Here is a 16,657-nt window from a genome sequence, read left to right as displayed (position 1 = left end):
GAAACCCTGCATATATCGGTATCGGTTGATATCGGTATCGGAAATTAAGAGTTGGACAATATCGGTATATCGGTATCGGTAAAAAAGCCAATATCGAGCATCCCTAGTTAAAACCAATCTTTCGGAATACAAAAATTGGTATTCAGAATATGGCATTCGGTCGTATATAATGTATAATGTATAATGTAGACGTGTGTGGTGGTAGGCACCTGTCTTCCCGACAGCCTCGAACCCTCCGTTCAACTGGCACCATGTGACTACGTATGTTAAACCACGACGGTCCTATCTGTTCCGCCACCTGAAAAGGATCCAATTCGGGTGGCGAAGTGGGGGTATTTAAGTGCGTTTTAGACAAAGAGGCTACCAGTACCCTTGCAAGGTTTCAACCTGGTCACACTAGCATCAAGGCTGTGATAAGAGAGAACTGATCTTCACAAGCAGGAGGTTAAATGACAAGTGATTTGTTCAGCCGTTACCTCGAAGAGCCTCCATGACTGGCAGAATGTTCTCAGACCATTGGTAGGCTGCGATGGTAGTGTATATCCCTGGAAAGTCTCGCTGCCATATGCGCTGGCCAACAGCCCACATTGCCGTTAGCTCAGGGGTTGCCTGCAATCCCTGCGTACAGCAAGAGGAAAATGTGTTAAAATGTTACAAATGACAAGATTATAGACTACTACAAAAGGTTTAAAGGAACACAATATGGGAAATGTGCTTACTGTCATCACCAGTCGGACAAGAAGATAGATACCAATTTCCTCCCTGTGCGTTCAGTAGAAAGCTAACCGACTGCAAGCTAGCCTAGCTTAGCACAAATGATTCGAAGCGAATATGGACCACTAGCCTAGCTTGAAACTCCAGGAGAGATGTTTTTGGTCAACAGCTAAGCTAGCTGGTCCATACCCGCTTCCATTAATTTGTGCCAAGCTAGGCTAGCTTGCAGCCGGATAGCTTTCTATTGAATGCAGATTTGGTATCCATCTCCTTGTCTGATGCTGGAGAAGATTAGATTAATTCATTCACCATAATGTTGGCATGTTACTTAAGAAGGAATTATCTGTGTTATGTTCTTTTAGCAAGAGAAGGTAAAGCATAGGAAGTTACTATTGTTTCATTAAAACAAACTGAGGAATTATCATGGGCTTCGTTAAGCCAACGAAGCCACACTTACTTACCGTTTTTATTGCTTGGGGAATCCGCTTCCAAATATACCTGGCATTATTCCTGTTTAAACAGCAACACCACAAATCAAGTACACTGCAGATAATTGATATTCACACAGCGACCATTTTGCTCCCATGTCATGCTCAGGATGGGATTCCTTTCCACCCTGTTCCCACCCTAGGTATTACATAAGAGCAAAATGGCCACCAGGTTAATATGGTCAATAAAGTAATGTTTTAATAGGAACAAGATAGGATTGATGATTTGTGTTACAAATATGAACTCTCAACAGTGACATACGCAGTAATCCAGCAATGTATAACACTTTAACACAATCCCACCCAACAACGTATATATCCGTGTTTTTCTTTAAGCCATTTTGAAGGGACGGTTTATGGTCTCAATTGACAATGAGAATGGACAGATAGCAATACTATAAAGTATAGATTTAGCTCTACAAACAGCCCCACGGACTGTGCAAGTCTATTTACATATGCTGGCCGTCTAGAGTGATATTAGACGCATCCCAGTGGCCGCCAATGTGTTAACACTTTGATTGCCCAACCCGAGTTCTCTCGGGTTTACCCCCCGCGGGTTGAATGCCCGAATTCTCGTATTTTCTCTTTTTTTTTTTATTAGCGATCTGAAATCATATTTCATCAACCGAGTCTACCGTTGGAAATTCAGCCACTACAGGCGCTCAGATGTGAAAAAAGCGCCCCCTATCGTCTCCCAGATGGTAATTTACCCGTTTGGATTGAACTCAATGAAAATGAATGAGAAAAAAAATCCCGGACTCCACATTTTACTTCTCACTCACGCAGCCAGGGTCGATCAGCTCCACTCTGGAGCCTCAGAGCAGCGGGGATTATGTGGTTTTACAGTATACACGGTGGATCAATAAAAGGAACGATTTTTTCGAATGGCGATCAGGAATTGGAATAATCCATTTGGATACCATCCGATCTCAGGTAAGGAATCTATGTTACCAGTCTTAGGATAATCAGACTCGTTTTCACGGAGATATAAGCTTTTATGTGATTATGTGATATGGTTGATTGACTGTGCGAGCGGTCAGGAAATAGGAGAATCGATTTTCAGCTCACGGCCAGAGCGTGCATGCGTACACATATACTATCGATAATCTAGCGTTTATTTGAAAACGATTCATAAATAGGCCGAAAAATGACAACGTTCTAGAATATTCCAGTAAAGGGCGATTATCATGGAATGTCTTATTTTTTCCGTGAAAACGAGTGCTTTTCAAAATGCTAGAAAACGGAAATGAAGCGATAAAAAAAACAATCTGCTACGACAATGTTGACTGGAAAATTAGTCTTTGATAAGCGACGGGCAGATTAGACACATAGCCATAATTTAAAACATAGATTAAGCGATATTAACGTTAACATCCTCTGCATCCTCTGAGGTCTGCATCCTCTTAACAATTGTATGTATTGAGCTGTACTGTACTGCAATCTGTTAATAAACTTTTCAATCAATCAATCAATCAATGATGAATTGAAAATGGGGGACCCTGATGTAAACAAGACGAAAGTCTTTCTCTGGTCTGCATCCCCTTAACAATTGTATGTATTGAGCCGTACTGTACCCATTCTGCAATCTGTTAATAAAGTTTTCAATCAATCAATCAACATTGAAGTGGTGCTGGGCATTCAAGGAGGTAAAAAGGAATTAAGCTTGGGCTATGAAAGTGTTAATAGGCTACAACCAAACTCCTGCAATACCAAATGTATAGGCTATATCTGAGATACCAAATGATTTGAAATTGTATTATTGTATTCATAGTATTCTAATGACGTGTTGTTAGGGTGACCAAACGCCCCAATTTGTGTGGGACAGTTCCACATTTTAGCCCGTTGTCCTGCAAACAGAAGAAAAATGTCCTGCATTTCAATAAAGTCATGCTTAAATTTTTTTATATATTAATTGTTATTGTTTTTGTCATCCATCTATGCACTAATGCACCGCAAGTAGCCTAGTCTACACACCAGCACATACATGCTGGCTAGAGATGTGTTGTCGGCACGCACACTTCGAGTACCATGGCAACTTTTAATGTGCAGTCATGGTAGATCAGGTCAAAGCAAATTTCCCTCTAACAAGACTTTTATAAACATGTTCACACACCAGCCTTGTTTAATCTGGTTGAATCTAACCCTGGAGCGTTTAGCCCTGTGGTGCAGTTTGTTTGGGCTGGTGTGAACACAGTAATCAAAACTCAGGTCTGCACCAAACAACCCCAGCCTGGTCCACCTGTTCAGGGTGGTCTCTGTTCATCTCCAAGTGAACTCTCAATTTATTTGAGGTTTCAATGCAATTCAAAAGCAGAAAAAGATCCAAGAAATCGCACATGCAATGATGCCAGGTTTTCCTGACATTTCCCATATACCTTCAACTTTTCATCATCATACAATTATTATTTTCACGGCTGATATTGTTCAAAATAGCCAAATAATGTTGTAATATTAAACAAATATCTTGCATGCATAATTAATTACAGACTTGGAAAACATATAGTAGCATTTTTTTTTGTTCACATATAATCTGCCGTTTATCAAAACGTTTTTAATCAAGTTGTGTAGGGACATGAATTAAATCATGCTTTGTATGGGAGATATGTGTTGCCAAATTAGATTTAGAAACTGTCTTATCTCCTATATACACTACACTTAATTATTCCTGCACAACCTGGCAACCCAGAGTGAATGTAGGCTATATCGAAAGGAATGGGGACAAAACTACCTAAATGAAAGAAATATCCCTGCAAGTTTGAAGCCCATTTTTCACAGCATAATGTTGGCAGGTATGAAATTCTAAATCATGTCCAATAAAAGGCTGACCTGGGTGATCCCATAGCTGTTTAGAAAATTGGCTATGTGAACCTTAGTCAGAACAAGGCTCTACTAGAAGCAGCACAGTAGAGCAAGAAAAACACTAAGGGCGGGATCAACAAAGGGTTTGCGCGGCTTTTTCCGACGGAAAGCCGGTGCATATCGCTCTGAAACTCTGTTTGGTATCCACAGAGGACGCGCAACTGGTGAAATGAGGTGGCGCATGCGTTGGGTCAGCATTGCATCCGGTGCAATTGGCGCGTATTTAAATGAGGTAATATGGGCGGAACATGTCCCCTTTCTATGTAAATGAGCCTCGTCGGAATCTGCTCGGTATGCAGAAAGGCCGGCGACAATTGCACCGACCAGTTAATTCGACACACCAACCGTCTTCACAGACATGGTGGTAAATAAGCGCAGATCCCCAAGTGCTATAAAGAGGCATCATGCCAGCGTCACAGGTGATCATGGCAGCAGTAATTGTTGCCAGACGCAGGCATCGTAATGCCAGGCGTGCCCGTGAAAGAATATTTCAAAGGAGAATATCACCTTTTTTATTTAATTGAGACCGAAATCATCCGGACACAGGTTGCCAGCTAAGATAAGATAAGATATTCCTTTATTGATCCCCTTGGGGAAATTCAGGCATCATAGCAGCATGGGGGAAGGGGGGGTAGCTCAATCAATCCTTGATCTACTGGATGAAATAAAGGATGACATTGAGCCATGCAGCCACCCAGAGATCCCATGCAATCGTATTTATTATTATTTAAAGTTATTTTGGCTTTCCCAATGTTGTCGGCGTTATTGATTGATTGATCTTTAAACGAGATTTTGATTTTGCATCATGCTGCCATTTTTATTTGTGTTATGCATTGCTCTTGCTGTGTGTTTTATTATGTATTCATTATATATAAAGCACTTTGAACTGCAATCCGTGTATGAAAGGTGCTATATAAATAGTTTATTATTATTATAATTATTGACTGCACTCACGTAACGTTCCAATTGTACCACCGCACAATTATGCTCCAGAATATGCTCCAGTCGTCCCATGAGGAGTATAGACGCTGGAAGCAGGCCAATGAAACGTTTATTCTGGAGGATAATGCTGAGGTTCTATTATAACTAAACATTAAATACAAATTGCTCACTCAAAATATTCGTCAATTATAAAATATCTTCACTGGCACAGTGCCTTAATTGTCAAGAGGGGTGTGTTGTCGCGGGAATTACAGTATAGTACAGTAGTATAAGGACGCTCCCTTACATTTCATCCTGTACAGCGAGAATCTATGGACGGATTTTGTTGATTGAGGTTTCGTTGGAACAGCAGAAAATAGATCTTATAAACAGTATATAATTTGTTCGAGAAATATGCAGCTCCAGGCAAAGATAGCCTTCGCAAAGTGGCGTGATTTGGTCCAAGTCTGGCAGTGAACACTATTATAAATAAGGCTAAGCACTAAACCAGGTAATTTAAAATGCTTGGTTCTGAGATTATCATACAGTAAACATTTATTTCTGATAGGCGTGCTGATCAGCAGTAATGCAATGATTATTATTATTATGAAGTTATTATTATTAAATGAAAAATAACCGCTCTCCTTCACTCCTTTTGGTGCTGCAGGGTTAGGTTATAATCACAATAAAGAGGTGGTGTAATATTAAATGAAATATGAACTAAGTTAAGCATAATATAATTATGAAATCAAATAGGCCAGGGCTTTACAACTTAATAAAGAGATTGAATACAATTAAATGGGATATAAACTAAATTAAATATAGCACAATAGAATATAGTACAATTATATGTGACAAATGTAATTGGAATAGGACATTACAAACATATGCAATGACGAAAGTGACAAAAACACAGGACACAATGTGTCATGAAAATACAAATTAACTCAATGGGTGCTAGCCATTAGACGGGGCCTGCTGTAGTTAGGCCAGCTTTCCATTACAAACTTTCACTGTGCGTCACGTTGTTTGTAGAGCTACATCTATATTTTATATTATAGCTATGGATCCAATATCATTGTCAATTGACTAAGAACCTTCCGTTCAAGATGCAAAAAAGAAAAGTTAACGTCGGAAGAAATTCCACACTAAGCCCTAAATTCAGAGCAGCGCAGTATCCTAATGACTTGTATATGACCAGCGATAAGGTGTTTTGCAAATTCTGTCAACATGCCGTGGACTGGACTCGCAAAACACATGCGAAAATCACTCTCCAAAAGCCATGTCAGGAACACGGAAAAACACTGTGCTTCAAAACAGAGTAGGGTATATCTGCAGTGCCGCAGCCCCATACACACCAGCTCACTAACGATGATCCCTGGTGATCACAATAGATACAGTTAGAGGGCGAAGCTAATCACGGACACTATTGTGATGAAATAGCTATGTAACGTTGCAGTACATAAAGTACACAGGACTAGAAATTATAGCTTCTTGCTAAATCTGGTGCACCCATCTATTTGTTTAATGCAAATGATTGTCAGTACACACTGTCCTTTATAAACTAAAGGTGCCTAAATTATGCATTACTATATTTCATCACAATAGAATAGATATAGCTAGGCTACTTACATTGTGATAATGTCAGTAGTAGCTAGCTGTATCTATTGTTTGTTTACACTTGAAATGTGTATTTTTATTTTGTCAGAATATTATTTGAAAAATAGTGTAAAATTGAACTGTATTTCTGAGTTGCAGCTAGAGCTGCCGCGGTTACCGCGGTATCGCTGTTACGTCACGCCCACCGCAGAGTTAAGCTGAATACCGCATCACTGCTGTTTTTTATTTTATTTAAAATGTTTATAATAATAATAATTATTATATTATTATAATATATTATTATTATTATTATAATATATATATATAATATAATATAATTTCCACTCGCAGTTGCGCAGTTAACATTCTGATCTCATCGAACCCCATGTGCGTTGCTGCTATACTGAAAGTTTTCGCTTTGAATTCTGCTCTTCAATCAACTCAAAAGTAAACATGCCAACATGGATCTTGTAGCTAAACCGAATGTTACTTCACCTGTTTGGGAACACTTTGGCTTTGAGCATGATGAAGAGGGAAAGCCTAAGAATGTAGATGAGGCAGTGTGCCGCATTTGCAGCAAGAAAATAAATGTGATGCGAGGAAACACGAATCTGGCATCGCATCTTAGGACCACTCATCGCCATGCATACGATGCAATGAAAGGCACTGCATCTACCTCGGGAGGTACCGGCTCGGCACTGCGTCAGTTAGGAGTTTCCGAGGCATTTGCCAGAGTGACTAAATATAACCGGGACAGCAACAAGTGGCGAGCACTTACAACAACTGTAACACAGTATTTGGTTGCGGAGATGGTGCCCTTCCGGACTGTAGAAAAGCCATCATTCAGAGCTATGCTTCAGTCCTTCGACAAACAGTATGAACTGCCGGGCAGAACATATTTTTCGGAAACAGCCATACCAGAAATGTACTTTAAAGTAAGAAACGAAATCGTAGCACAGATAAAAGAAGTGGACCATTTTTATGTCACAACGGACATGTGGTCCAGTGTAAATATGATGCCCTACATGAGATTCACGTTGCACTACCTCACTCCCAACTGGGAACTGAAATCCAAGTGCCTGGAGACCGTTTTCACACGAAAAAGCTTAGTTCTGGTGAGTTAAATAGCCTATATAGCCATTAAAATGTTTATATGAAATGCTTCAGTTTAATTAAATATATATTTGTACGTTAATAATAATATTTACATTTATAATTACAGCACATTTATATTTATTACCGATATTCCGATATTGTCCAACTCTTAATTTCCGATACCGATATCAACCGATACCGATATATGCAGGGTTTCCCCCCCCCCCCAAAAAACTGAATAATTTCAGGTAACTAATAATTTCACTGGATATATATATAACAAATATTGTTATTGTTTTTTTCTTTTTTTAAACAGATACCGATATTTTCCGATATCACATTTTACTGCCGATATCGGCCGATAATATTGGTCGGCCGAAAATATCGGACATCCCCAATATATATATATATATATATATTTATAGGGCAAATATAACTGAGCGGGCATATAAATCCTCATCTTGCACCGTGACCTTTTTACACTGAGGCATCAAGAGGCAATATACTTGCCCAGATGCTTGATCTACTGTAATGGTTCCTGCCACACATCAGATTGAAAACAAAGCACGGGCCAACCACACACTTAACAAAATAAATAGTTACTGTATGAATTTTCATCTCAAAGAACATATTTGAAATAAGTGGCATTGTCAGCGTTTTTAGCTTAACTTTTTGGCTAAGTGGCTATATCTTTTACTGCGTATTTTACGTCTATTGGCAATAATTATTATTAGAGGCTCCATTTTTCGTGGACGAAAAATACACCAGTCTATATATATAAATGTCCCTGACATAACGCTACTTGCCGCGACAAAATCTGTGCCTTGGTTATCCAGATACAGATTAATTATCGTCTCAGAATAACGTATAATTGGCTAAGTGGCTATATATTTTACAGCATATTTTACGTCTATTGGCAAGAATTGGTGTGGCCTTATGTTAATTTAAAAGCCATGTTCAAGGCATTGTTTATTCCATATATAGCGGCTAAAATTGAGAGAATAAATGCAAAAATGGCTTTTCATTACTTTATTAGATCCTTGTATTATTTCATTATTGTTTTTTGTTTTTTAAACGAGTGGCCTTTATTCAATAAATTGCAGCAATGAATGTGCACTTTAGGATTTATTTGTATTTTATAACTTTGCAGTGCAAAGCCTTTATAAATGTGTAATGGCCTATCTGTTTCTGTTATATGCACAGTTAGTTTCAAGAACAATTTGTTCTGTGTTCTTGCCAGTTGCAAGCGTCAATAAACAGTGTTCAGTAGCCTATGTTGTCTGTGTTTCACTTTCAATAACGAATGCGTGCTTGCCGAATCCCAAACAATATTCCTGCTGCAAAGTCATCCTCTAAAGATAGACATTTAGACTAGAGGCAGGCTATATGCTATAAAGAATAGACTACTACAGAAATAAATGCATTCGAATTTTTTATTTTTTTTTGGTTACCGCAGCGGTTTGAATAGCTTCGCAAATTTGTGCGGTAAGGAAAAAATCAATACCGCGGCAGCCCAAGTTGCAGCACTTAAAAACATTAAATGAACGGTTATATCTTATTAAATTGTGGACATTTATTCATTCCCACTTATTAGACACTATTTCTGATGGTAAAATGAGCGTACAAAGCAAAATACAGAATTATGAAATATTAAAACGGAAAAAACGGAATTTGGAAGAAAAAATTTTAATTAAATTTGGTATTTCCGCGTTCCCGTTTTGCGCTCTGATTGGCCACGCACGTTTCTGGTCATGTGACATGTGCGCCAATCGTGGGACGGCAAGTTTTTGGACGGTTAAGCGGTCCAAAAGACGGTTTCGAAGTTGGTTAAGGTTAGAGTTTGTCTTAGAGCATGGCGATATAACGCCTGCCCTGATTCCAAACTCTAACCTTAACCAACTGCGAAAGAGTCGCCTAAGCTTAACCAGTGATAAACTAGGCGTTAGGTAGTTTGCAGGCTTAGACCCGGAAATAGGCGCAGAACTTGCCGTCCCACAATTGGCGCACATGTCACATGACCAGAAACGTGCGTGGCCAATCAGAGAGCAAAACGGGAACGCGGAAATACGAGTGGTTTGGTATTCGAATAGACGCCACCCGGTCTGCAACAGGGGTTACTGCATTCTCGAGACAGCACCACTACCAGGATCTGGTCGGTACTGCACCTTCAGAGTCCCAATATGCCTTTTCCAGGCAACATACAGCTCCATGACATTGAATAGGATATTAAAATCGAAAAACGAACCAAAAACGTAATATTACGTGGTTGGGACCCAGCGGTTGTCGGGCAAACGTGTAATATTACGTGGTTGGCCTCGAATGAGTTAAGCAAGTTCTATACATTACGAAGTAAACAAAAACGTATTTTTCACCATTAGTATTCCGTTGATTTCGTATTGTATTTAGTTTACTTCGTAATGTATAGAGCTTGCTTAATTTGATGCAGGGGGGTTGACCTGTCCTAACCTTCATTGGTACTACCTGGCTGCACAATTGAGAACTGTAATGTTTTATTTCTCTAAGGAAGAACTACCATCATGGATGGGAGACGTGGAAGCATACCCAATGCAACTACCACTACACTTATACATGTATTCAGCTGAGCCAAAATATTTAAGAAAACATACTACACACCCCATAGTGCTCAACATGATTAATATATGGTATGAGGTAAAGAAATTTATGAAAATAAACAACTCCATGTCGCAATTCAGCCCAATCTGGGGAAACGTCTCATTTAAACCAGGCAAACTGGATGCTGGATTCAAACTATGGGCAAAAGAAGGAATAAGTCAAATATCTGACCTTTACAAAGATGGGGTCTTGATACCTTTTGAGGAACTATCAATAAAATACAACATCCCAAGGAAGCATTTTTTTAAATACTTGCAACTGAGAAGTTTCATTTCCTCTCTGCAAAACCAGTCACTGGCAATTCCTACACTTTCATCTTTAGAAAAAATTATCATCAAGAACTGCAACAGCAAAGGCCTGTTATCAATGTTCTATAACTGGATTGTATCTGGTTCAGACGAGACGTCACTATCTAGATTGGAGTCATGGAGGCTGGACTTGGGAGAGGAGATCTCAAACGAGGACTGGAACAGAGCATGCGAGGAGGCTCAGACACAAACAGCCAACACTAGCTTAAAACTACTTCAATACAAATGGCTGATGCGGACTTATATAACCCCTGTCAAACTGAATAAATACAACAGCAACACACCAGATAGGTGCTTTAAATGTACCAAGGATCGGGGAACTTTTATACATTGTATTTGGGAATGTGACAAAATCAAGAAGTTCTGGGGGGAGGTTAGGGCTGGGCGATATAACGATAACGATAAATATCGCGATATATTTTAATAATCGATATCGAATATCGAAATAAAAAAAAAATCGAAAAATCGTTTTTTTTTTTTTTTTACCTGCAACAGGGCAGTTTTAAAACCAGAGACAGTGGACAGACTTGTCTTTCTTGCCTGCAACTTAAAGTAATGGCTTTGCTTGTCCAAATGACAATACTGACCAAATTCAGATTTCTTTTTCTCTTGTCCATTTATTTTGTTTGCTTTCTAATTTAAAATACATTTTGAAACCGTCTGTACACAGTAGGCTATGTGTGCTAGCAGAACTAGACTCCAGTCACGAGTCACAGTGCACATGTGCAGTGGTTTGTCCACCAAAAAAGCACCAAAAGATCGAAAATAAACTAGCAGAGCCAGAACTGTTCAACTCCTCTGGAGCCACAGCCAGCAGAGAAGCCGGTTTACTTTAGCTTTTAAACCAGCTGCAGCCTGAGAACTGGAGTGTGAGGGGATGTAACACTAAAGATGGCGGCAATGACAAAGAATTGCTGCAAAATAAACATACATCTGTTGTTAAAAAAAAATAAAAATAAAAAAAAAAATTTATACTTATAACAATTCGATAATTATCGATATCGAGAAATAAAATAAAATTATCATATCGTTATCGCGATATGATTTTTTTCCATATCGCCCAGCCCTAGGGGAGGTGGTGAATAAAATCAAAGATATCCTGTCAGTGAATATCCCACTAGACTCCAAAATGATACTGTTACATTTATATCCAATAAATCTGAACCTGAGAACCAAACAATTTAAATTTATTGATTTTGCTATACTACAGGCAAAAAGAACAATAGCTTTCAATTGGAAGAAAATAGACGCACCCACAATCGGTGCTTGGATTAAAAACATGGCACAATGCATGTCTATGGAGAGAATAACGTATATCCTCAGGAACAATATAGAGATTTACGAGGATATATGGAAACCATTTAATGAATATCTGAGAAGGGAAGATATAGGAGGGCTGCTATAGGATGAGTCCCCCCGCTCTCTCCCGCGGTCAGCCGTGACCCGGACCCCGGGAGAGACCGGAGACACGTCAGTGAAGGTGTTGTAAAGATGTCATTTATTTTTACTTATTTTTATTTTTATGTACATTTTCTTTTCCTCTTTTCAATTATTTATATTTGTGTACGAGCTATTCTAATGGAGGTACAAATGAATGTACATATTATTTCTGTATGAGAGCAGTAAAAACAAAACCAAAGATGCTAAGAGAGAGAAAAGGGGAGGGGGGAGGGGGGTATGTGGGTATAGGTATAATCTTGTGGAGAAAAGGAATTAAGAATAACTGACTACAATGAAAACCTGAAATGTGTACTGTAAAACCCAATAAAAATATTGTACTAGAAGAAAAGGGAGGTTTAAAGGAAATAGAAGGATACAGGAGGAAGGAGGTTCAAGGAGTGTCCCTGGACCCATGACGCGCATATTTACCTGAGTCAGAATTAAAAAAAATTTAGAGCAAGTATTATAATTTGATATGATGGTTTAAGGACGACATACACTAAGTATTAGTACCAAATATCTGGGAAATCAACTGATGTGGGATTAATAGCCAAGGATGATGGGGTATATATGTATGTAAAACAAAATGCAAGGTAAACCGAGTTAAAACATTTTCTATATATCCCTGTTCAAGGAAGATATACATATCGTCTTTGGATTTTGTACAGGCCAACGAATGTGCGATTACTATTCAAAGAATGACTTAGTCAATAATTGTATATATTCTTCTTTCTGCAAGAACGGTATTTTTGTATTTTATTTTTTTCCCTTTATGGTTTAGGCCTGTATAAGGGCGATGTACACTGTCTGTGTAAACACCTGAAAAGCCAAACGGTGGAAGATTGACAATCAAAGATGTTATTATTTGTATGTTTGTGAATATAAATGCAAATAAAAATTGAGTTTAAAAAAAAAAAAAAATTATTTTGTGTCTATAGTCCAACGCACACAGCAGGCGATTTTTGCCAGACGACCGACTTTTTAAGCGAGGCGACCGACAGAATTGTATCGATTACATTGTTATGAATGAAACTAGAGCCATATGAAATCCGTTTTATTATTTTCCAAATTCCATTAAATTTTTTCCCAAATTCAGTTTTTTCCGTTTTAATATTTCAGAATTCTGTATTTAGCTTTTTATGCTAATTTTACCATCAGAAATAGTGTAATAAGTGGGAATGAATAAATGTCCACAATTGAATAAGATATAACAGTCCATTTAATGTTTTTAAGTGCTGCAACTCAGAAATACAGTTCAATTTTACACAATATTTTTCAAATAATATTGTGACAAAATAAAAATACACATTTCAAGTGTAAACAATAGATACAGCTAGCTACTACTGACATTATCACAATGACAATGTCAGTAGCCTAGCTATATATATTATATTGTGATGAAATATAGTAATGCATAATTTAGGCACCTTTAGTTTATTTCGTTTTATAAAGGACAGTGTATAATGACAATCGTTTGTATTAAACAAATGGATGGGTGCACTAGATTTAGCTAGAAGCTATCATTTCCATCTATAGTCCTATGTACTGTAACGTTACATAGCTATTTAAGTTTATTTAGATTATAAGGGACAGTGTGTAATGACAATCGTTTGCATTAGGGCTGTCTTAAATACTTCGAAGCTTCGTTCGATGGCACAAGCTTCGAACATAAAAAAAAAATCGAAGTAAAAAAAAAAAAAAAAAAAATCAAAAAAAAATGTAAATTTTTTTTTTTTACTTCGATTTGTGTGTGTGTGTGTGTGTGTGTGTGCGTGTGTGTGTGTGTGTGTGTGTGTGAGAACTACCCATCCCAGTTAGGACAGCCGAATCCCGTCCAATCTTTCGCCGTCGACTAAAGACTTCAACCATTATCTGAAATGATTAAAAAAAAAAAAAAAAAAAAAATCTAACCATGACTAACCTTACTGTCATGCACTTTTCCTAATAAACTAACCTACACTGTAACACGCAACACTTTGATAAACATTGTTACTCAGCTGATAAGAGTTGTACCCTTCTTGCTGTCTTGTCGTACAGAACTTGTAAGTCGCTTTGGATAAAAGCGTCAGCTAAATGACTAAATGTAAGTGCGTGTGTGTGTGTGTGTGTGTGTGTGTGTGTGTGTGTGTGCGTGCGCGTGGGGCCATTGGGTGGGGCCGGGGGACAAATACACTGGAGGAAAGTAACCCAGCTCAGCACTGCCCAAATTATATCATCACTATTGCCTGTTTGAAGGATATCATCCTCAAATACATATACACCTACATGCCTTGTAGAATTCCACACATAAGAAAGAAAGATACTGGAATGAATAAACAAAATAGGAAATACAATTTAGATAAGGTGCTACTGAGATGTTTTGGTGAGTTCTTTGTTTTTTTGTGGAAGTTGCCCTTCTTAAAAATGCATGAACATTCACTGATAATTGGTCTGTAGTGGAGTCTACAAGGTCTACATTGCCGGACCATGTAGAATCCGGACCTTGTAGACTGACATAATTCTGTGCATAGTTTAGTCTACACAGGCCATATTTCAAATAATCAAAATCTTACTTCATTCATCTTAAACATTCTTGATTTGGGGGATTGGTAGTTCCCATGAAATCTGAAGTTGTTCAAACGACAACAGCAATACACCTTGAATTAAATCACACAGCCGAGTGAAACCTTGTTGGCTCAGTCACGAAAGGGGCTACTTAATTAATTAATCCAACCCACTTTATTTATAGAGCACATTTAAAAACAACAAAGTTTATGAAAGTGCTGTACAAGTCCCACAACATAAGAAAAAAAAAAAAAATGTTTTTTTTTATTTATTTATTTTAAAAAGGTTGGAATTAAAATCGAAGCTCGGCCCCGAAGCTTCGATTGCCAAAAAAAGCTTCGAAGGTCAGCCCTAGTTTGCATTAAACAAATGGATGGGTGCACTAGATTTAGCTAGAAGCTATCATTTCCATCTATAGTCCTATAACGTTACATAGCTATTTAAGTGTATTTAGTTTATAAAGGACAGTGTGTAATGACAATCGTTTGCATTAAACAAATGGATGGGTGCACTAGATTTAGCTAGAAGCTAGCATTTCCATCTATAGTCCTATAACGTTACATAGCTATTTAAGTGTATTTAGTTTATAAAGGACAGTCAGTGTGTAATGACAATCGTTTGCATTAAACAAATGGATGGGTGCACTACATTTAGCTAGAAGCTAGCATGTCCTAACGTTACATAGCCATTTAATCACAATAGTGTCGCAAGTGTTTTTGCGGGTCCAGTCCACGGAACATTGACAGAATTTGCAGAACACCTTATCGCCGGAGGCATAAAAGTCATTAGGATACTGCTCTGCTCTGAATTTAGGGCTTATTGCGGAATTTCTTAGCTTCTTGAAGACGTTAACACCGAAGCAGCGACGCTTGAGCACTGCTGTGTTGTGTGTAACCCGCTCTAGCTTCCCTGCCTCCCCGGTCGCGTGTGCACCAAACGTTCCACCCAAAAACTGAATTTCAGTCCAGATTAGGCCAAATTCTGCAATATACCACGTTTTGCAGTTGATTCCATTTTTATTGGTTAATTCCGCGATTCCGTCCGCGATTCCGTGAACGCGGATTTCATATGGCTCTAAATGAAACAAACCCGTTTCTCTCTCTCTCTCCCTTCTCCGTCTCTCTCTCACACAAACACACACTTACAGACGTTGCTCGCCTGCCATGTGCATTGGACTTATGCCTCATTTCGGGCTTATTTTTCCACTTCCTGATATCTGCCAACAGCGCTGTCAGGAGTGCAGACTGCTCCGCAAGCCACACATAATGTGCATGTCTTCGCTGGTATCTAACTCGCGCAATGTCCTTAGTGGATAGCTCGCAAAGAGGGAGCAGGATCCGCATGCAAACCCCGCGCAGTTAAGGGTGCAATTCCGACCGCGCTAAAGGTCTATATACGTGCAAAGCACTCTCCATGGTGCTGAAATATTTATCTCAGATATACCAAATCTGTGTTTTGGGAGAGGTATGGCCTAGGCACCCAGTAAAACAATGAAGATGCTATTTATAATAGACTAAAATGTATGCTTTTTTTCCTGCAATCGTCTGACATGCTGTCTTGCATTTGGATCATGGATTTGATCACCCAACGTGTTGTCATACAATATGATGAATGCCCCAGCTCATGCCACTGTTGTAATAACATCTCGACAACAACCTTGATTACAATCACATTCATGAGTTGTCCCTTAAATGACAGGTGCTATGTCTCCAGTTCTGCCTGTATTGTGTAGATCAAGTTCTGTGCTCTGGGCGGCTGCTGTTGACAGTTGATTTATTATCATGATTATATTCAAAGAATGAATTTGCTATTCAGCCAAGCTGACTTACATATCGTTGTGTAGTAAGTACAGGGACAGTAACTGAGCATACACTTGTGGCGTTGCGATGCCCCCTGGTGCCTGGTGAGAAATAAGAGCATATTTATATGGAATGAATGAATGAAAACGTTATTCAACAGATTGCAGAATGGGTACAATACAGTACGGCTCAATACACACAATTGTTAAGGGGATGCAGACCTGAGAAAGACGTGTGTCTTGTTTACATCAGGGTC

General features: G+C 38.6%; 1 protein-coding gene across 2 annotated transcripts in view; it reads right to left on the bottom strand.

Moving 5' to 3' along the window:
• cops8 (COP9 signalosome subunit 8) overlaps positions 1-16,657 on the bottom strand; it is a 43,182-nt gene that overhangs the window by 25,545 nt on the left and 980 nt on the right. For both annotated transcript variants that reach the window (XM_084310877.1, XM_084310878.1), the window contains exons 2-4: positions 16,432-16,502; positions 1,176-1,224; positions 477-618 (exon numbers count right to left, since the gene is read on the bottom strand). In XM_084310877.1, coding sequence (XP_084167003.1) covers positions 477-618; positions 1,176-1,224; positions 16,432-16,502 — 262 coding nt within the window. The remainder of the gene's footprint in view (positions 1-476; positions 619-1,175; positions 1,225-16,431; positions 16,503-16,657) is intronic.

This window comes from Notolepis coatsorum, assembly GCF_963971535.1.
Source record: "Notolepis coatsorum genome assembly, chromosome: 3".
Classification (NCBI taxonomy): Eukaryota; Metazoa; Chordata; class Actinopteri; order Aulopiformes; family Paralepididae; genus Notolepis; species Notolepis coatsorum.
Note: the sequence above shows the minus strand (reverse complement) of the source record. Positions and strands in the feature narration are given on the sequence as shown.